The sequence below is a fragment of the Leptonychotes weddellii genome, chromosome 4 (assembly GCF_054177405.1).
Source record: "Leptonychotes weddellii isolate Sample4059 chromosome 4, ASM5417740v2, whole genome shotgun sequence".
Lineage (NCBI taxonomy): Eukaryota > Metazoa > Chordata > Mammalia > Carnivora > Phocidae > Leptonychotes > Leptonychotes weddellii.
This window is the reverse complement of record NC_138372.1, coordinates 3936961-3957944: the sequence shown is the minus strand read 5'-3', so window position 1 is coordinate 3957944 and position 20984 is coordinate 3936961. Positions and strand designations below refer to the sequence as shown.

Here is a 20984-nt window from a genome sequence, read left to right as displayed (position 1 = left end):
GGGCCCGCAGAGGACTGAGGCTTCAGGCGCCTGTGGTCAGCCTCAGAATGGTTCACTCTGCAGGGGAGGATCTGGGCCGCCCATGCCAGGCCCCGCCGTTTCACCCCTCCTGCAGGTGCCCCCTGGCTGACCGAAGGCACTGCCTCCTGGCCAGGAGTTGGCTTCCATTTCACCCTGGGCCCCCCTCCCCGCCTCCCCTCCGCCGGGCAGTGGTCGGGGGTGGGGGGTGGTCGGTGGGATGCATCTCCTCTCAGGCCGGGCCGATGGGGTAGGGACAGAATGCGGGAGGGAGGTGGCTAGTGCCCCCGGGGTTATATAACAGGCCTCTGGCTGTCTGGCCGGACTTCATTCCCAATGGGCTCTGTAGCCCGACCTGAGAGCACTTACCCACGACACAGCCCTCGAGGCTACTTCTTGCGACCGCTGGGTGGCTGGAACCACGGACGGCCCAGCAGCACCAGCTCTGTCCCCGGCCCTGTCCCTGGCCGCCTCCAACCCACGCAGCTGGCACTCCTGGGCTGCCCTGGGGGTCCAGACGGGCTTCCCCAGATGCCACAGGAGGAGGGAGGGATGTGGTCCCCTGCTCCTGGGGGCGGGGGGCTTAGGGGCCACAGAGGGTCATAATGGACCTTGCCTGGGGAGGGAAAGACTTTGGCAGGGCCCATTGGCAGAATGCAGGAACCCCCCCCCCCAAGCCTTCATCCCTGTGGGGCTCCATGCCAGACTCCTTGCTTAGCCCTACGTGGGCAGGATCTCACGGAGACAACACAGCGGGGGGCTCGTTCCTTAACCCATTTCACAGATGTGGAATCTCAGGAAGTGTTGTGCCTGGGACTGCCTGGCTAGCCAGGCAGAGGCAGGACCTTGAACCTGCCCTCCCCCGCTTAGGGAGCTGCCCTCAGGGAGCCGCAGGGCCTAGCACAGTAGGAAAGGGGTCAGCGAGGGTGGCTGAGGGGAAGGGGGCATCTAGAGGGCCCAGGGATCCCCCCCGCCATTCCGTGAGCTCAGGCAGGGAAGGTGACCCTAGGGCCGAGGCCTCTGTTGGCCCTGGCTTGCTGGGAGGTGGTCAGCGTGGAGTTGATGGCTGGCTCCAACCACCTGCTCCTCTTCCTCTTTCACCCCCTTACCCAGCAGGCCCCCCAGGGTTCCCGCTTGGATCCTCGCGCGGCACTTCCGCTCTGAAGGAAACAGCTGTGGTTTGCAGAGGGCGCCACCCTTCTCCAAACCCAAGGCCATTGCCAGGCCCTGGATGGAGCAGCCTTGGGACCAGCGACTTGTCCCTCTGCCTGTCCTAGCACCCGCCCCCAGCCAGTAGGAGGTCACGGGGGTGGGGACAAGGGGCAAACCTCTGGGTTCTCCCTGCCTGAGGCTGAGGCTCCCGGCCCCAACAGGGCATCGTGAGAGAAGAGCAGGAGCCATTGGTCTCCTGGCTGTCCTCGGGTTGTCCCGTCCAGAGGTCATGAGGTCCCAGCAGGCTGGGGCAGGAGAGATGGGCCTGAACTGCGGGAGGACAGGCTTCCAGCGGGGGGCTGCCCCCCACCCCCCGGGCCCTGGCTGCCTGTCTGAAATGTGTGGTCACCGTGTAGCAGAGGGCCCGGCCGGGCAGCCCACGGGTGAGCGGACAGCCCTCAGCTTCCCCGCCCTCCCTCCTGCCCTCTTCCAGCTCCGTGGGGCCCTGGCAAGTTACAGGCCCCTGGCCTCAGCTTCTCCATCCCTGTGGTGGGGAGAGTGACACTGGCCTCATGGGGCTGCCGTGGGGCTCAGGCGATGGTGCGGGAACAGTGCTCAGCACGGCATGTGGCCCACAGTGAGCTGTCATCACTCCGTGCCCGCCCGGGGCTGGGACGAAGCAGCATGTGCCCCAGCTGTCTCGGAAGCGACAGTGAACCCCCCGGGTTTAGAAGCAGCATTACCAGCCAGCTATTGTCCAGGTTTCCCCCAGACCGAGTAAAAGGCCCAGGTGTGTCCGCCTCTGCCCACACCAGCTGCCTCAAGAAGGTGGGCGCCGGTGCGGCGCCTGGAGCACTCTGGGGGTCCTTTCCCCAGCCTGGGGCTCCCGCACACCCTCCTGCTCTGGGAGGATGGAGGCAAGGCTGGGGTTGGGGGCCTCTGGCCTGGACAGAAGGAGTGTGGGTGACGCTCCATGGGAGCTCGAGAGGGCATCCAGGCAGCAGGATTCAGTGGGGGAAACCAAAGCAGGGAGGTGGGAAGCAGGGGACACATTTGGGGACAGAGAGAACCTGGAGGGTGAAGCCGAATGTGCCCTGGACAGCGGGAGAGGGAGGCTCATCCTCTCTGCTGCAACACAAAGAGCCCCCTGGTGGGGCCTCTGCAGGGGATGCGTGTGGGCAATGGGGACTCCTTGTGTTCACCCCAGAGCTGAGGGTAGGAAGAAGTCCCCCACCCTGCCAGGCCTGAACGCAGAGGGGTCTGGACTCACTGGCTGCTCTGGGATCACCCCCACTCTGCAGCCGTGGCGGCCGGGGGCGGATCGTTTTGTGCCCCTGAGCTTGATCTGACACCCCGTGCTGCCACTTGCTCGTCAGCACAAGCTGGGGTGCCCCCCACCTCCTGTGCACCAGGCCTTGTGGGTGCCGGCGATCGATGACCAAGGGGCCTGAATTTGTCTGTCGCTGGCCCTTTGCCGGAGGAGGAGGAGGGTGGGCAGGCAGGCAAGCATATGGTTTGAATTACTGGAGCCGCCTCTTGGCACCTCAACCCTCAGCTGGGGGTGTGCAGGCTGCTTAGACGGCCACCCCTACCACCCTCTCACCAGACATAGCCCTGGAGGGACCCCCCCACCCCCAAAGAGCAGAGCCTTCTGCTGCCGGCTCGCCCCTGCCTGGGAATCGTGCCTGTCTGTTACCAGGCGTCTGGTTGGGGTGTGGAGCCAGTCAGCTGTGCCCCAGGTCTGCACCCTCCCCCGCCCCCCCCCCCCGCAGGCCACCTCCTCGTCGGCCCTGGCAGCTGGGGAGCCACGGCAGGCTCAGACCGGGGAGGCTTGGCTTGACTGCTGCCGCCTAGGAGGCCCAGCACGGTGGCCATCCCCCTCCAGCTGGGATTTCCGAGGCGCTGCCCCACTGCCCTCTGACCTCCTGGCCTTCTCTTCCAGATGGGTTCAAATCCAAGTTCTGCTCCTCGTTAGCTGAGTCCCAGTCTCCTCCTCTGAGCCGTGGAGTTTAATCCCACCTATGTGGGGAGAACTGAAATGACCAGACAGACTCAGCTTTCCTGGAGAGAGGGCAGAGGTGTTCATTTTTATTTTCCAACTAGATAAAAATGTGCAGGTTTTACAGGGCTCTAGAATAAATGGGCCAGTGACTTTCATTTGCTGTGTAGCTGGGTTTTTATCCTCCTCACGGTTCTCCTTGTGTGTGGCTCTGTGCCCCCTAGCTCCCCGCCCCCCCCCCGCCCTTCCAACCTCCTTGCCCCACGCACCCTTGAGCCCACCTCTGCAGGGGGGCAGTGCAGCTCCGTGACGACACCGAAGCCTCTCTCCATGGGTTTGGCTTACCGGGGCTCCGTGCACGGTGTTGCCCTTAGTGTGGGGGAGAGGCCCCCAGTCCAAGGAGGGAGCCAGGGGTGGGTGGGCAGCCTGGTGAAGTGTGGCCAGCCCAGGGAGGGGAGAGGCCTTTGCTGAGAGTCCGGAGGGCAGATTTTGGGCCTCACTCCTGGCTTGGCATGGCCAGCAGCTCTTGCCCTCTCACCCCTGGACGCCGCCTCCAGGCCTCTGCCTAGTGGAGCTGGGAGACAGGCCTTGAGCTTCCTGGGGAGGGGACCCAGTCAGGCAGCTGGAACAGCTCTGGGAGCCCTCCCATGGCACCCCCATGGGTGCTTCCACTCCTCATTGAGAAATCCTCCAGGGCCCGGCTAGGGCTGGGGGTTGGGGTCAGAGGTCAGGGGTGGGGGGCTGGAATTGCTCCTGGGGCAGCACATTTTTCTCCTCTGGAAATTTATCTTAGCAAAGAGACCACGGAACAATTGCACTCTTTTCCGGGCTTCTGTCGTCCCCAGACGGCCTGCCCATCCCCTTGGTGGGGGCTCCGAGGGGGCCGGGAAGTTGAAATTTGTAAAATGTCTGTAGGAGGGGAAGAAAGGCGCTTTGTATGGGGCCGGGGCCCTGGCCATTGGTCAGCTCCAAGGCCCCCAGATGCTCCCAGAATGCTCCCCTCCCAGGGGAGGGCCGCGCTTGCCGGCCTGAGGCCAGCCCCAGGGTCCCTGCAGCCCCTCCACAGCCCCTGTACCCACTGCATCCAAGCTTCGGGGACCCGGGTCCCCGGGGCCGCCCAGCCTCAGAGGGTGCGGGCCTGGTGGGGAGGCCTCCTCGGGCTTCAGCATGTTTCTCTACTGGAAGAAGCGGGGCGCCTACGAGCTGGAGGCCCTGCCTGGTGCCCTGGCTGAGCTGGAGCTGGGGGCCGTGGAGCGTTTCTCCTGGAGCTCCAGCCTGGACATCATTGAAGACCTCGGGGGTAGGTGTGGGCCCGCTTCCCCGGGAGGGCTTTCACGAGGCTCTGACACCCGGGCCGCCTGGCCACCTGTGGCCCGCTTACCGTGCATATGTTACTGCTGGACCCATACTCGGCAGGACCGTGGAGGCCGGAGCCCCTCCAGAGAAGCGCTGCTGGTGGAGGAGAGGGGCCCGAGGAGCCTGGGGACCGCAGGAGAGGCGAGGGCAGGCCCAGCAGCCTCTCCTCCTGGGAGCTTGCCTGCCGGGGCGGTGTGGGCCCCACACCTGGGCTTGGAGCAGGGCAGCTGGGGCTGAGGACAGCAGTGATGGGTGCTGTGGACACCAGTGATGGTGCCGTCGAGCCTGGGCTCTGTGTCTGTCCTCTGCCTCCAAGATCAAGGCCAGGTGGTGGGATGAATCCTTCTGGAATGTTTACGTTCAAGGCCCCAGGGCATGTGTCATTTCTCCTGTTATCCCCATGCTGATGAGGAAAAGAAGCATAGAGAGAGTGAGCGTCTCAAGAGGCAGGACAGGTCGTGGGGGATGCTGAGTCTGGATGCCCCCACGGCCCTTTCCCTTCTCAGACGTGAGAGGTCAAGAAAGCCCTATGCATGGGATGATGAGGCCAGAGGCGCCGTGGGGTGACTGAGAGGACTAACCGGGGGACACATGCGGAGTACTTCCAACGCGGTGTGGCCCAGAGCAAGGGCACCGTTGCCTGCTGTCATTGTCATTATGTTAGCGGAGCTCAGCCAATCAGAGGCCCAGCAGAACATTCAGCTTCCGGCGGGCGACCCCAGTCTGTCGGGTCTGGCCCGCAGAAGCCAGGCCTCGGCGCTCTCCGCTTGGCCTCATCTTGGGCCCCCGGCACTGGCCTCCCCAGGCCACAGGCCCAGGGGAGCGGGTGCCTCTCCTGAATGCAGCTTCCCAGCCTGGCGTGGGCCTTCTCTGACCCATTCCTGCACCAGCGGGCATGGGGAGTGCTGGGCAGGCCTGGGGTCCGCCACGGAAGACCATAGAGCTCGAGGGGAAAGACTGTTCCCAGAGGATGGATGCTTGGCAGGCGTCAGTGACAGATGTCCCGGGTGGTATCAGTGCCCCTCCTGCTCCTAGTCCCACCAGCCAAAGTGGACAGGGGGATGTGGCTGCTCGGAGGGGAGGGGCAGGCACAGTGCCCACCTGGACCCCAGGAGCACCGGGCACCTTCGGGTGTGTGCAGGAGGCTGAGAGGGCAGGATGGCGTGAGGAGGAGCCTGGGCTGCTGGGCAGGGTGTGGAGCAGGGGATGGGGGGAGGGTGGCACAGGGCAGGCGGGGTCTGGTGGCCAGCTGGCCCTGGGGGGAAGCTCCCGTCTTCCTTCAGCCCGGCCCTGTTCTGGAGCCAGAGGGTGGGTTGGGGGAAGGGTGCCTGGGGGAGAGGCTGTGGGAGTCCTTTCTGCTTGTACTGCTTCACCTCTACCCCCGAGGCAGGTAAGGTGGCTGAGGTCCCGACGGGGCCAGAGATTTGCTGAGGTCATTGCCTGTCCCAGCCACAAGCCGGGGAGGCCCAGTAGGGACTGTGGCCCCCGCTCCGATTTGTTCTCTCTGTCTCAGTCACCCAGAGGGGCCCAAGCTTTGCTGCTGCTGGGGACCTCTGCCTGGGGTGCCCTCACCGGTCCGCGTGGCTCTGGGGCACCGTGTGTGGAGCCCGCCCACCCCCTGGCTTCCCCAGTCCCTGGGACGCCACAGCCCACTGCACTTGACCGTCCGCTTCCAGCTCTGAGGCCCCCACGGCTACCATGTAGGGGGGACTTGCCTGGCGCCAAGGCTTTAAAAAGGCATCTTCATGCCTACCCTTTGAGGCAGGCATGATTCTTGGTGTCCCTTTACACGGAAGCAGGGTCAGGAGTGGGGGCACCCAGATTCACAACTCCCGCCCCCACACCGGGCCTGCCCATAGCGTACCCAGGGGCTGTCCACCCTGGCTGGGAGGGAGGCCCCGGCACACAGTGGGTGGCTCGCGGCGCATGAGCAGACCTCAGGAGTGAGCGGAGACGCGCTGGGTGGGTGAGCGGGCACACGGCGGTCTGTGTGGGCTCTGTCCTCTGCAGCCAGCTGGCCCCTGGCCCGGGCCCAGCAGGGTGGGTGGTGGGCTCGGCGCCGGCGCAGCCCTGCGATGGGGGTGGGCCTCATGCACGGAGAGGGACTGTCCTGGGTGGGAATCTCAAAGCCGGTTCTGCAGCCCTGCTCCCGTTTCTCCGCGGTCACTCTCGGTTCCTCCAAGGAGCCTCGGGGAAGCCCGTGGTGGGCAAATGGGCAGGTGTCCGTAGCAGCCTCAGCCAGAGGAAGTGGCCGGCTGGCTCCAGGCCTGCCTGTTCTGTCCACATAGTTTCTCTGGCCCCAGAAAGGAATTCTGAATGTGTCCTCCCACCCCTTCTGACGGAGCCTGAGGAGTGTGGGCGGGCAGGGGAGTGGTTGGGGTTTCCAGGCCCCGGGAGATGGTAATGCTAGCGTTGGTTCTGGTCTTCAGGCAGGGACAGCACCAAAGGCCATGGTCCATGCTCCTTGACGGCCCCACCCCAAGATGCTTCATGGGGCTTTGGGAAGGGGACCACACTTCTTTCCCAGGCCACCTGCGGTGCTCTGACCAGAGACCAGGGTAGGGAGTGGCAGATGACTCCTGGGGCCAGCAGCCATTTGTCCGGGCCAAGCCCTCTGGCTCTCGGCCAGGTTTGGGCCAGATCCCTTCCACAGGCTACCCTGGTGAGGGGGCCTTACGCAGCTGGTGGCGGTTGCCGAAGCAAGGACAGGCTCCTAGGAGGGCTGGGTCTGCGTGGGAGCGGGCATTTAAGGCCACAGCTGCTTCCTGGGAGGGGCAGCCTTTGCGTGGCCAGGCCTGGGTTTGGGAGGTGGTGGGCAGGAGAGGCTGTGCCTCCTTAGGGCAGAAGCGTTCACTGAAGGGAGCTCACAGCGAGGGGTTCCTCTGAGGAATGAAAACAGAGGTGGTTTCTTATACCCTGTGTCAGCGGGGGAGGGGGGCGCAGCAGAGAAGGGGGGCACTTAGCTGACAATGGGGAGATGAACTCTGCGTGTCAGGTGCCCCGGGGGCACCCTGGGGCAGTATTGTCTGATGGTCAGGAGCACAGACTTGGAGCTGTCACTCATAGCTGCTGACCTCGGGCAAGTCCCCCAATCCTGAGCCTCGTCTGTACAAGGGGCAAATGCACGCACCTCCCTCTCCATTGTTCGCAACAGAGCTATCCAACAGAACTTTCGTCATTGTCATCGGTATTTTCTAGTAGCCACATTAAAAAACAAAACAAAGATGAAAAAACCAGCAAACGAGATTAATTTGAATAAACTTTGCATTTAGCCCAATGCATTCCAAACACAACCACCTCAACGTGTAATCAATATGAAAAACCGTCGATGAGATCTTACCTTCTTTTCCCCCACGAAGTCTCTAAGATCGGATGTGTATTTCACACGCACAGCACATCTGAATTTGGACTAGCCTCACCGTAGGCGCCCAGGAGCCACAGTGGACGTGGCTGCCATCTGGGGTTAGAGTGCACTGCAGGGGGCTGGACCAGTCCCGAGCAGGCCAGAGCTATGTATCCGAAGTTGTTCCCTAGGCCATCGGGTGGGGAGGATAGGACATTGGGATCCCATCCCAGGACAGTAGGATCAAGGAGGGAGAGAGTCATCTGGAATTTGGGTATGTCGAGGCAGAGAGGCCTTGGAGAGTGGGTAGGATGTCAGGGGACAGTGACATGGAGGATGTGGCAGGGCGCAGAGGAACAGGACCAGGAAGGGCTGGGCTGGGGTAGAAGCTCTGCTCCCTCCCGGTGAGGTGATAGGCCGCGGTGGGGACTGTGGGGTTGGGGGGAGGAAGGGTGTGTGCCTGCTGAGGGCACACACAACTCGGAAACTGGAGTCATCAGGAAGATGGGTCCAGAGCTGCCAGGCTCCTCTGGTTTGTCCATAGAAGCCAGAATTCTGGATTTTTATGTGAAATCTGACTTTTCAAAGTTGGCAACCAATTCAAATTCTTTTGAAGCGCGGTGCTTGGCCAAACAAAACATGTCTGCCGGCCGGCTTCTGCCCAGGCGCCCTGTCGGCCGGTTGTGGTAGAGAGCGTGTTGGGAGAGAAGGATAGGCGGCATCCCATGACTAAGATGGGAGGCGGGGGAGGGCTGGCCATGGGCTAGTCTGCCTGCCCCGGGGGCCCTGGCTTTCCACGGTGGGGGCGGCTGGAGGAGCCAGCAGGGCAGCGGGGCTGTCTCAGACCCCAGAGGGCAGCCTCTGGCATCCTGGCATGGGGGACAAGTTCAGGGCTCCTGGTCTGCCTGACGTTTGGCTCCAGATGAGCAGCCAGACACCCACTCGGGTTGACTCGGAGGGGTACCACAGGAGCAGGGACCCTGGGGGAAGCCAAGGGCAGGCAGGGAGACGGGCCCCCAGGAGCTGTCCCACAGTCACGGAGCACCTTCTCCCCTCCCTCTCTGTTCTGGGGTCCCCTCCACTGACCAGCTGCTTCTAGGGGTCCCCCTCATTTTGCTCTTCAACGATCACAGGGCTCTGTACCCACTCAGACTGACTTTCCATGACCATAGGGCTGCAGGGCCCCATAGATGTTGCCTGTCTCAATTCAAATTCTCAAGAGAGCAAATCTGATTGAATGGGCTTGGCCAGGTGGCCACCTCTGGTCCAATGAGCTATGTCCCGGGTACCAGGTTACCTGGTACAGCATTCCCCCTTACCAGGCCCACCCTTGCTACAGGCTGTAAATGGGGTGGCTTGCCTAGAGAGGACCTCATGGCAGGACTTTGCCCATGCCTGAGCCCTCCCCATCCCCCCAAATTCCCTCTCAGGGGACCCTCACTGATCTTCCTGTGTTTGGAGTCTCTAGGAGAAAGAAGCACACCCACAGGCCCCAGAAAGTTACAACTTCAGCGCAGAGAAAGCTAGACCCCAGGGGAGTGAGGACCAAGCAGTCCAGAGAGGGGGTCTAGAAAGCAGATTGAGCATTTCCAGGGAGCTGAAACTGGGGGGTCAGAGGCCAGAGAGCTCAGTCAGGTAGAACCCCATCTCCCAGAAGAACCAGGACAAAGAATTCCAGAACCACAAGTCAACTCCATCCATGGCAGCTGCAGGGGGATCAGGCCCTGCAGAGGCTGTGGCCTGGTGCTCTCATAGCAGGATATAGAGAGCTGGGAAGGCAGTTCCAGAATGTTATGGTGGAGGAAATAGCCCCGGGCCCCCAGAATTTAGAGCCAGAACCCAGAAGTCTTGGAGCAAAGGGTGTTAGAACCTGACCCCAGGCCCAGAGTTGTGAGAACCCAGGCACCTGGACCCACCAGTAGACCTTGTCTGGCTGAGTTCCAGAAGCCCCCTGCAGAGCACATGGGAAATGTACCCCCTCCCCCACCCCGTATGGCTGAGGGGTCCAGGTCCCCATGGAAACCCAGATGGCAGAGGGGTGCTGCGGGGGTTGTGGTAGGGCTGGGCAGGGCCCCCGGGGACCACCGACTCCAGGGACCCGGTCAGGACAGGCCTTACCGGCCCCTTGGACAGCTGAGGCCATAGAGCTTCTGAGGGGGAAACCAGAACCATGTGCTTCTGTGAACTGAGCGAGGCAGGACTGGCCTGAGCACCCTGAGGCAGGCAGGCGCCCCCGTCAGAAGCCCCAGGTCCACACTGCACCAAGAGGGGACAGAGGCCTGCTGTCCCATTGCTTCCCTCAGCCCAAAGTCTCAGCTCCAGGGCACCATTTAAGCCTCCAGGGAAGATGCTCTTTGAGGAGAGCCCCCTCCCCACTGCATGCAGGTGGGCTGCCCTGGGGAAGGGCCAGGGGAGCCTTTGGAGAGGGATCTAACCAGGGCCTCCTGGCACTATGGGATGGGATCTAGGCAGGCTTGGGAGCACTCTCAGTCCCTTGCAGGAGTCCTGGCCACCTCCCGAGGCTCCATTTCTGCAGTGCAAAGTGTTTTGTAACCATTAAAATGCTGTCCCAGTATCGTGTGATGCCATTTACACAAAGTACAAGACCAGGCATAACTAATCGATGCAGTTAGACGTCAGCACAGTGTCCTCCCCTTGTGGGGAGTGGTTGGCAGCCCCCCTGAGCGGGGCTTCTGCAGGGGGCTGGTGATGCTCTGCTTCTTGATCTGGGTGCTGGTTATTTTGTGAAAATACATTTTGTGGACATTTATTGAGCTGTGCACTCTGGACAGCTGCACTTCTCTGTACATATTTATACTTCCCAAAAGTTTTTAAAATGCTAACCAACAAAACAACAGTAGCTACCGAGCCCACTCCCATTTATGGAGCCCTACCCCCAACCACGACAGCATTTCCAAATGGGGGTACTCCGCTGGGGGGAGGGAGATGAGGGGCTAGAGAGCTGTCCTGACCTGCGTCCCTACCTACGGGAAGGCGCCATTTCCACCTAAATGGTACCTTTCGGACCAGGGGGAGATAGCAAAGTTGCCTAAAATGCCTGTATTCGCACTTGCCAAGAGATGGAGAAAACGTCTCCTGACCACCAGAGGTGAACACACCTCTTCCATTTGAGGTGTCTGGGAGGCTGAGGGCGCTGGGGGTCGCCCCGCGAGGCAGGGTGCGGGCTGCGCGCGGCCTCGCCCGGGGCGGGGTGCGGAGGGCGCGACGGCGGGCGGGGGGCGTGGGGGGCGGGGCGCGGGCCTCGGGAGGGGGCGCGGGCCGCGGGAGGGGGCGGGCCCGGCCGCGGAGTCCAGCCCCCCCGCAGGCGGGGCCTCCCGTCGGGCTCCTCCCGCCGCCCACCTGCCCCGCCCCGCCTCCGGCCGCCGAGGGTCCCGCGGCGGCGGCGCTCCGGCCTGTTCCCCGGCACCCGGCTGGCGCCCGCCCCCCGCCACCGTCGCCCGCCCCGCCGGCCGGCCCGCGGCGCCCCCCGCCCCGCCCGCGTCCCCGGCCGCTCGGCGCCTCCTCCATGGGTGAGTGCGGGGCCCCGGCCCGGCTCCGCCGTACAGGCCTGCCGGTCGGGCTGCCTCCGCGCCGGCTCGAGGAGGGGCGCGGGCGGGGGGCGCCGCGCGCCGGCGGGCCGGGCGGAGGGAGCCGTGGGGGGACCAGGGCGCGCTCCTTCCCCTGCTCTGGGGAAGGCTCGCTCAAGGTGGGAGGTGGACGCCAGCCTCGAAATCAAGGCGGTGGGGGTCCAAACTCTGCCCCCAGGTTGCGGCCCGCTTCAGCAGCACCCCTTCCCCTGGCCCTGCACGCTGGCTGGGGCAGGCAGCCTCTCTGCCCCTTCCCTGCCCCCCTCTGCTGCTGCGCCCCAGCCCCTAGGAAGAGAGGCAGCTAGGAGGGGGCCAAATTATGGGTCAAAGATGGACCGTGGGGAAAGGAGACACCCCGGGCCTTTGAGGAGGAGTCCATCCACAGAGGCTGTGATGTGGAGGGCAGGGGTAAGAAGGGATCGCGGACCGGGCAGCCCTGCGGGGATCCCCCAGGAAGTCTGGAGCCCCGCAAGGTCACTGAGCTACCCCCGCCCCCCACTAGTGGGACAGAGGGAGGGAGCAGCTTATTTCCAAAGACGTTTTCTCCCCGCGGAATCTGGATAATTTCCCTGGGGAACTGCAACAAGAAAAGGACTCTGCAAACAGATTCCCGTGCAGATAAGTTGGCATTTAAAAGAGAAAGGGACACTGACCTCCTTTGAAGGGAGGATTGAGGAGACAGCTCCACCCATCCTCTAGTCTGGAGGCCACTGGGGCCCCAGGGCTGCCTGGGTGCCCCTGCCTGGGGCGCAGCCTCCCTGGGCCCCACCCGACTGATAACCCTCTGCTTCTCTCCTCTGCAGACGACCGGAGCCTGGCGGAGGAGAAAGGACTGCGCTGTCAGAACCCAGACTGCATGGACAAGGGGCGTGCAGCCAAGGTAGGGAGGCTGGAGGGCCTGGGTTGCTGGGAGCAGAGGGGACAGGGCTCTAACCCTCTCTTTCTCCAGGCATGGATACCCACAGGGCCCTGGCAAGGGTGCAGCTGGCCCGGCCACAGTGTCATCTGGGTTCAAGGGTGGGTTGGGCCGCAGGGTGGCTGGTTTAGGAGGCAGAGGGGCTGCCCTTGGCTCAGAAACAGCAAAATGGAGGGGACTTCCGCAAGCTGGGGGAGGAGGGGTGCCCCAAAGCCCTTTCCTGCACTGCAGTCCTTGGCAGCCACGCTGAGATGATAGGAGCTGTGGCCCCATGTTACGGATGAGAAAGCTGAGACCCGGGAAGGGAAAGGACCCCCCAGCCCCGAGGTTTCACTCCAGTGCCCAGCTGGTACCCTTCCTGCAGCGCTGGGCCACTTGTCAGGCCTGGGCATGGGTTGGGGACACTTAGGGAGTTGGTGAGAGTGACTGTGCCGTGGAATGACTAAGGGAAGAAGGGACATCTGGTCCTGAAGGGCCAGGGCCCAGGAGCCGGGAGCGGGGCAGAACAAGAGGGAGAACGATAAATATCATCGCCCGGTGAGTCTGCCCATAATGCGCCAGGCTTGGTGCCGTGTGCCCTCTCTCTGTCCCTACGTGCTGCTGGTTGCCGCTCTGCTGGGAAGGCCTGGGTGCCCCATTTCCCAGATGAAGAGACCAAGGTTCAGAGAGGTCCTGTGACTTGGCTGAGGCCCCACAGCTCATGAGGGACCAAGCCAGGGCTTGAACCCAAGTGTGGCCCCTTCCAGCACGCCTTTGAGTGACCGTGATGCAAACAGCCAGCACTTACTGGGTCAGGCCTGGGAGCTGAGGACTCCCCGTCTCTTCCCTCTGGCCTTCGGAGATGTGTCCTGTCAGTATTCTTACTTATCGATGAAGAAACTGAGGCTCAGGGAGTTAGTGGCTCATCGCTGGGATGTGGTGGAGCTGGGATTGGAACCCAGAGCCCAGATCCGTGTAATGTCAGAGCCTGTATTCCGAACCGCCGTGAAGCTCAGCTCTGCCAGCCGCAGGAAATTAAAAATGCCACCCTCCCACCCCCCAGCTCCCCCTCCCACCCCCCTCCGCCCAGACACATGCTCATACATTCTGTACAGGAAGACCAGGTTAGAAGGAACATGGAGGACTGTTCTGGGGGCGAGGACAGGAGGGGGAGGCTTTCAGTTGCCGTGGTCACCGGGCAAGGGGGTGGCTGTGATGTCAGACTCAACGCGCTGGCACGGCTGGTGCCTGGCATTGGGGCTCTGGTGTTGGCTGGTTGCCTCTCTCCCAGATGGGGGCTCCTGGCAACAAACTGGCCTCAGCAGCCCCCAACATACATCCTGCCGGGGGCCCTTCCTGCAGGCAGCTGCTCCTGGGCCAGGCCCCCAAGCTGCCACAGGCAGGGGCAAGGGTGGGAGGTCCCCGAGTGGCGAGCCCCTCTCAGCGAGTGTGGGCCTTCCGCAGCCTCCAGGTCCTAGCTCCAGCCCAGCCCTGGCCTGCCTGGAACTCAGCGTGACTGACATGGCCCAGCCTGCGGGGGGAGAGTCCAAGGCCTGTCCCCGGTGGGACCCGTGTTAGGACAAATGGCAGAGACTCACTTTGGGGACAGGGATGCCTGAGTGATGAGAGGCCGGGGGGCCAGTGAGGGCAGACGTCCCGGAGAAGGTGGCCTCCGGTGGAGGTGAAAACATGGAGAGGCAGAGCGGCAGGCAGGGCTGGTCCGGGAAGGGGGGACTGCCACAGACTCAGGTGCGGGGGCAGGATATACGGGCAGGAGGCTTGTCCTGTCCAGGGGTCGAGTTGGCTGGAGCACAGTGAGAGGAGAGGAGGCGAATGACATCCTACTTTGGTGACAAAGAGGAACAAAGAATGTCCTTGATGGTGATAACCACCACCACTGACCAAACAGCCTTGTGCACCAGGTGGGGCGTTAGGCCCTCATGTTTGTCTCACTGAGCCCACGGAGACCTCCCAAGGAAAGCCTTATTCTCACATGACGTGATGAAAACGGGGCCCGGAGAGGAGAGAGCTTGCCCACCTTGCTCGGCATGACTAGCAGAGCTGGATCTGGAGGGGGATCAAGAGCCTCGTTCTCGCTCCTCCAAGCCCTGCTCAGAAGGCTAGCAGGATATGACTAGCTTTTTTAAGGAGATGACGTCATTCATGCGTTCACCAAATCAGCTTTTAGCGTCTGTTGTGCCAGGCCCGGTTCTAGGCCCAGGGCCTCCTGGAGCGGACATCCTAGCTCCCCAGGGAGGAGGGGAGAAGTCAGGTCATGGGCTTGCCCAACTGGTCCCCAGGCTTTGTTTTAGCCTCTTATGGGTGCTGGGACTTCTGAGATGAAGCAGCCGTCCCCCCCCGCCACCCCTCACCCCAGCTTCCTGCCCTGGAGTTCGTTCTGGGGGACAGGCTCCTGGAGGAGGCTGCTGGCGTCCCGAGGAACGAGGAGCTGAGTGAGCAGGGAGGCATGCTGGGGCTCTAAGAGGGAGCTGGACAGGGAGCACCCGGAGGTCAGGGCCTTGGAGACCGCAGGAGAGAAGTTGTATCCCTGCCCCTCCTCAGGATGAAGATGTGTAGAGTAGCCTACACCTGTGAACTCCAGGGTCAAAGCCTACTCCTTTCCAGCTGTGCAACCCTGGGCAAATCACTACACCTCTCTGACCTCAGTTTCTTCATCTGCAAGCTGAGGCTTCTCGAGTTGTGGGAAGGATTAAAACAGGGCTCAGATGTGCAGTGCTTAGCATGGAGTGGGGCATGATGTAGGTGTTCAAGAGAATCCTGGCTGTCCATCTCCCGTGGAGGGGGAGAGAAACCCCTCGGCTTTGGGTGTGCCCTCCTTCCCCTCCCTAAGACCCGAGACCTCCCCAGGTTCCATCCCAGACCCCAGCAACCCTACCCAGCATGGCAAATGTTTATGGCACATCTGTCCTGTTGCCAGGGCGGGTAGAGCCTGGAGTTTTGGGAAGCAGGGAGATGAAGGAAGTGTTCGGCCCCTCCCTCATGGAGGGCCAGGCGATGAGACAGTGGCTATCGACCCACAGGACAGATGGTGTCTGGACTCCCCAGCTCCTTGAGGGCCCCCCTTGAGCCAGGTGCTCTGGTCAGAGTCTGTGCAGAGCACCCCAGGTCACAAGGGGACATGGAGGAGGGCTGACACTGGCCCAGGGGACACTGGCCCATCACATTTGAGGCAAGTGACAACTCAAGGGTATTTATCCTGGAGATGGGACCCTCAGGGCATCATCCTCAAAGGTAATGATTCCAGCAGCCACTGTTCATTCCTGCCTCCCCACAGGAAACTCTTCTTGTCCTCACCCCCATCCTTCGCAGTAGGGACTACCCCATCTCCGCATCTCCACTTTGGTGATAGGACACCAAGGAGCAGGGAGGTAAATGACTTGCCACTGCAAGGCCAGGACTCACACCAGATCTGTCTGTCCCCAGAGTCCCCCGGTTCTAAGGATCTGTCAGGAGGAAAGGGAGGTGAATTTTTCTGCTTGGCTCCAAGGGCCCTGGCAGGAGGGGGCGCTTCCAACAGCTGAAGTTGTGCCCCAGTATACAGGTTGTGAGCACCCCATTCCTTTTGTTTTTACGTAAATTTGTTTATTGTCATGCAGAGATTTGGTGTTTGTGAGCACCCCATTCCTAGCGGTGTTCCAGCAGAGAGAGTGGAGTTCCTTTCCAGTTTCACTGTAGGTTGTGAGGTGGCAGGGATGAGTCAGGGGGAGGTGTGTCTAGGGGAGGGGTGGCCAGATGAAGACCAGTGGACACAGGGCAGAGGAAGGGGCGGATCTGAGATCCTTGTGGGGAAAGAATGGGCAGGATGTAGTGAATAATGGGAGAGGGAGTCACCTATTCCCTCTGGCAAGGCTTTGGGGGTGAGAGGTGGGAGGCCAGGGTGTCCTTGAGAATGGCCAGATTCTGGGGATTTCTGGAGGTGACTTTCAGCTGCTGGTCAGCTGTAGACAGGTGGCAGTCTGGTCTGCAGCTGGAGGAAGTGACAGGACCAGAGAAGCTGGAGGAACTCCTGGGCTGTGGCTAAGTAATGGGGGGGGGGGAGCAGGTGACGGCATGGGGTGCCCGGCCCAGGAGGCAGGGACAGAGGATCCACCACATGCGTTATGGCCAAGATGAGCTGTCCTTGAGTGGACCCAGCCCCAGGGAGGTCAGCGCTGCCAAAGAGGGAGAACCGGCAGCCCCAAGGCCCCGCGCCTGGTGAGGGGCATGGGGGAGGGGGATCTAGATTTGGGAAAATGCAGGTGGGCCTGAGCCCCAGGCCCGCCCCAGGCCCTAGGGGCCCTTCCCGCCGCACCCACCTCACCCCGTGTGGTAATTAGGGAAGGCGGGAGGCGTGCTTAGGGCCTGCTGCCTGACTCCTCCTGCGAGCTTCTTGTATCCCCATACACTCGCCGCACCCCCTGTGCCCAGGGCAGAGTTACTCTGAACGTGGGCGGCGGGAGAGAGAACCCGGGACCACCGAAGGGCGGAATGGCCCCTTTTCCAGCCACGCCAGGCATGGGCTAGGGGCAAAGAGGGGGAACGGAGATAGGCGGGCCCGTTTTTCAGACGCCCCGGAGGGCACGGTTCAGAATCCAGCGGAAGCGAGCCTGGCTTGGGGCGATTCCTGGGCCGGGCTCGGCCTGCGGGTCCCTCCGCCCGGACCCCCCCTCCCCCCCGCCCAGGGGCTCCTCTCTTCGGCTAAGGCAGCTTCCTGCCACCGGCCGTCGCCGGGGACGGGCGAGCTCCTGTCTTCAAGCCCAGGTTAAAGCCTAGGGACTTCGAACTTTCAGCACATCTGCAAAGGGCCAGCACCCTCGGGGACAGTGACAATCCCTCCCCCCCCCGGCCCCGCAGCCCGGACCCTAGATTACCCCCAAGCGCCCGCCGCGCTTCCTGCCGCCCCCAGGGCCGCGGGCTCCGGCGCCCGGCCCTTCCCCGGCTCCCAGCGCTCCCCCTTGCCAGCCGGGCGCTCGGATGGTACGTCCCGGCCCGCCCAGGTGGTAGCGCCCGCGCCGGCCTACCGTAATTCCCCTACGTCCCGCGCCCCCCGCCGGCGCTGCGCCGACTGAGCCCGCCCCGCGGCTCCGGTCCCCCTGGCTCTGCGCGCGCCCCCCCTCCCCCCGAGGCTTTGGCAACCTTGGCCAGAGCCCCAGCCACAGGGAAGGAAACTGCTCTCACGCATGTCCCTAAGGTGAGTCTCACGGGGAAGCTGGGGACGAGACGGGGCTGGGATCGGGACGGCTGTGGGTCCGGGCTCCAAGACTGCCCCCGAATTAGTGGACAAAACCGGGAGTAGAGGGTCCTACGCAGTCCTAGGACTGCGGGCGGGTATCGATGGGCTCCACTGGCTCTGCCTCCATTTACTTGAGGGTGGAATGGGCTCAAGCTCCCGCCCCCGCCCCAGTGACTCTAGGGTGGGGTTGGCTCGGCGCTATGGCCGTTTGGAGCCAATGGGGACCCAGCCCCGGCGTGAGGATTGTTGGCGGGGCGAGAAGATCCTGGAGGGGCCATGGCGCCGGGTGGCTGGGAGGCTCCGGCGACCCTGCCTGAGCTGGGCGTCCGGGAGTTGGTCCCAGGCGGAAAGTCGTCTCGAGGCCGGCAGGGGGCGCGCGAGTCTGAGCCTCAGGCAGTCTGCGCCGGCCAGGACCCGCTTGGGGGAGGGGAGAGGACCCAAGAACCTGGAGAGGCCCGGGCTTGCCTTAATCAAAGACGCGGAAATGGAGGGCGAGGAGGCCCTGGGTCCTACAAATTCCAAAGAAACCTTCCCCAGGTTTGCGGGGCTCTAGGAGGATTTTACTCTTCTTCTGTCCCTTCGCCAGGGTCCAGGCACACATTAGGGCCCAGAGGCCATCCCTAGGTAAAATATTCTAGAGAACTGCCCAGTGCCTCCTTTGCACAGATGGATAAGGACAGGGGTAGGTGGGGCCCAGAAGCAGGTCTTCTGTAGCCCAGGCATGTGCCTCCTCTCTCATCCCCTCCCAAGGAACCTCCTATACTACGCTGGAGAGAGAGGTGTCAGGATCTTGGACTCCAGGATCTGGCACCTTCGTGCGGGGACTGGGCAGGAGGTGAAGTCCACTGACCACAGCCTTTACCTCTCTCCTTAGCACTGGGTCCTAGCTGGACCACGCCCAGGGGTGGTAGGGGCCTTGCTGACTTCTGGGGCCTGTATAGTTAGCCTGGCCTGCAGAGAGTTTCTCTATAGCCCTGCCATGGGCCCAGCACGGGGCAGGGCCTTAAGGCAGGCTCTGCCTCCAGGTGGGCCCCAGAATCCAAGGGAGTGAGGCCTAGCCCTGGGGGAAGGGAGGGGCTAGGTGGGCTGTTTGGAGCTAGGAGAGCAGCCTGGCAGAGCTGGCCCCACCCTGGCCAACCTGCTCAAACCTGCAGCCTCCGCCCCTGGATTGCCAAGGTGCCAGATGGGGCCTTGGGGCCAGTAGGCTCCCAGGGGAGCTTAGCCCGGATGGGGAGCTTCTGGGCAGTCATGTCCCTCTAGCCAAGGTGCTCCAGGCTGGTCAGCTGTGAGCAGAACATGGACCTGGACCCAGACCTGTGGTCTCTCCTCCTGGACGAGGAATTCCTCTGTCCCACCAAAGACCAGGCCGGATCCCCAACATGTTGTAGGGGCCCGACCGCCCACAGTCCTCTGCTTTTCTGGGGTTGGGGAGATGGTGCTAGGGGGGGAATGGATGGGGGTTCCTGCCTTGGAGACTCTATTATTCATCAGTCCCAGCATCTGGTTTCTGGGTATCAGTTTCAACAAGCCAGTCCTGACTCATGAGCCTGGAGCTGGGGCTGGGCTGAAGAGGGGCCCCCTCCCCAGGGAGCCAGGGGTTGGGACCTCTGTCTTGCACATGGGCTATTTCCGCTCCCTTCCATAGAAGAGGTGGGGGGACCCAGGAGACTGCTGAGGCCTTCTCCCTCCCCTGGTGCAAGGGCTAGGGGCTCCTTTCTTCCCCGTGCTCTGCAGTCCTTGACCCTGCACTCTTGGCCCTGGGGCATTAGGGCCTTGGTCCTCTAAGGAGCAGCCCTCTGCCTTGGCTGAAGGATGCAGACAGCAGCATGACTTGGGGATGGCCAGGGCCTGATCACTCAGGTGACCTCTGGTGACCTGCCTGGTCCAGCCCCCATGGTTTCTGCTTCATGTGACCTGGTAACCCCAGGCTGGCCTGGGATCCCCCTAAACTGGCTTTGGGATGTGCCCTGTCCCCAGGGGGGTGGACCTCAGGGCTCTGCTGTCAAAGCACCACTTAGCTGGTCTTCATGCCCCCACCTGTGCCTGAGGCACAGGGGTACTGGTCCGAAGCCCAGGCATCCGTCTCCCCACTTGCCAGCTGGTAACTTTGGGGCGAGCCACTTAACTTTCCCAAGCCTCAGCTTCTTCATCTGGTAACGAGATGGTAACAGTATCTCTTCCTTAGGGTCTTTTTTTTTTTTTAAAAAGATTTTATTTATTTATTTGACAGAGTCATCGAGAGAGGGAACACAAGCAGGGGGAGTGGGAGAGGAGAAGCAGGCTTCCCACAGAGCAGGGAGCCCGATGCGGGGCTTGATCCCAGGACCCTGGGACCATGATCTGAGCCGGAGGCAGACGCTTAATGACTGAGCCACCCAGGCACCCCTTCCTTAGGGTCTTTGAGAGAGTGAACAGGATTTGCTGCCCCAAACCCCTGGCACAGGCCTGGCACTTGGGAGTGCTCAGCTGTCAGCCTGTGGGGCGGCGAGGACAGAGTTCTGTGGTAGCGATTGCCCCGGCCAGGCCAGTAGGCCCAAGGTCACGGATGCTAGGAGGTAGAAGAGAACCTGTGGTCAGACGGTTGGGAAGGCTTTGTTGACCATCGGCAGCAGGAAGGGACATCCAGGCCAAGACCTTCCCTGCCCTCGTGGCCTTCTCTGGCATGAAGACCCTTCCTCTGCCTTCATCCATCCGTTCTCATCTAGTGTACGCTGAGCAGCTGCCGTGGGCCAGAGCTGTTCTTGGTGTGGAGGACGCAGTGTGGGCCAGACAGCGAAGGCCCCTCCCTAGCCTCTGGAGAGGACATCCTAGCAGGGAGGAGTGATAATCAAGAAGTGAACAAAGAAGTAAAACAATTTCAAGTAGTTTTAGATGCTTGGGAGGAAATTCAATTTTAAGAGGATTGAGAATGAGGGATGCAAGGGGCTACTTCTTTTGAGAGGAGGTAAATGCCTCGTTGACGAGGTGGCATTGAAGTGGGGGTCCAGTGCCAGCCCTTGCAAGATGAGGGGCACGTGGTGTTCTAGTCTGAGAACGCAGAGGTGCAGGGGCTGGGCTTGGTGAGTCATAGCCGGGAAGGCAAGGCCAGCTTGGAGATCACCATGAGGGACCTTGCAGGAGGGGAGGTAGGAGCCAGGCATGGTGGGATTTTATTCTAAGCCACTGGAGGGTTTTAAGTGGGGAGTGACATGATCGGGTTTTAGTTTTCAGAAGATCTGCCTGTGGTGTGGACAGTGGATGGCTTGGGCTTTGGGAGTGGAGGCGGCCCCTGAAACCTCTAGGCTGGAGTAAACTGCTTGCTGCCTCCTCAGAGCTGTCTTCGGAGACCCCTCCTTCTTTCCCCACTGCACCAGGAGGAGGAGCTGTCTAGGGGATGGGCTGACGACATCATGCCCCTGCCT

The 20984-nt window shown here is 62.3% G+C and overlaps 1 protein-coding gene across 4 annotated transcripts in view; it reads left to right on the top strand.

Annotated features, from left to right (window-relative positions):
• The first annotated feature begins 11253 nt into the window (after positions 1 to 11253).
• PLEKHG5 (pleckstrin homology and RhoGEF domain containing G5) overlaps positions 11254 to 20984 on the top strand; it is a 27053-nt gene continuing 17322 nt past the window's right edge. For 2 of the 4 annotated variants that reach the window (XM_081817381.1, XM_081817385.1), the window contains exons 1-2: positions 11254 to 11398; positions 12259 to 12335. In XM_081817381.1, coding sequence (XP_081673507.1) covers positions 11395 to 11398; positions 12259 to 12335 — 81 coding nt within the window. In that variant the 5' untranslated portion in view covers positions 11254 to 11394. Of the gene's footprint in view, positions 11399 to 11745; positions 11864 to 12258; positions 12336 to 17447; positions 17542 to 20984 lie in introns of those variants that run through there. The other 2 variants (XM_081817382.1, XM_081817384.1) reach the window with 2 other exon arrangements.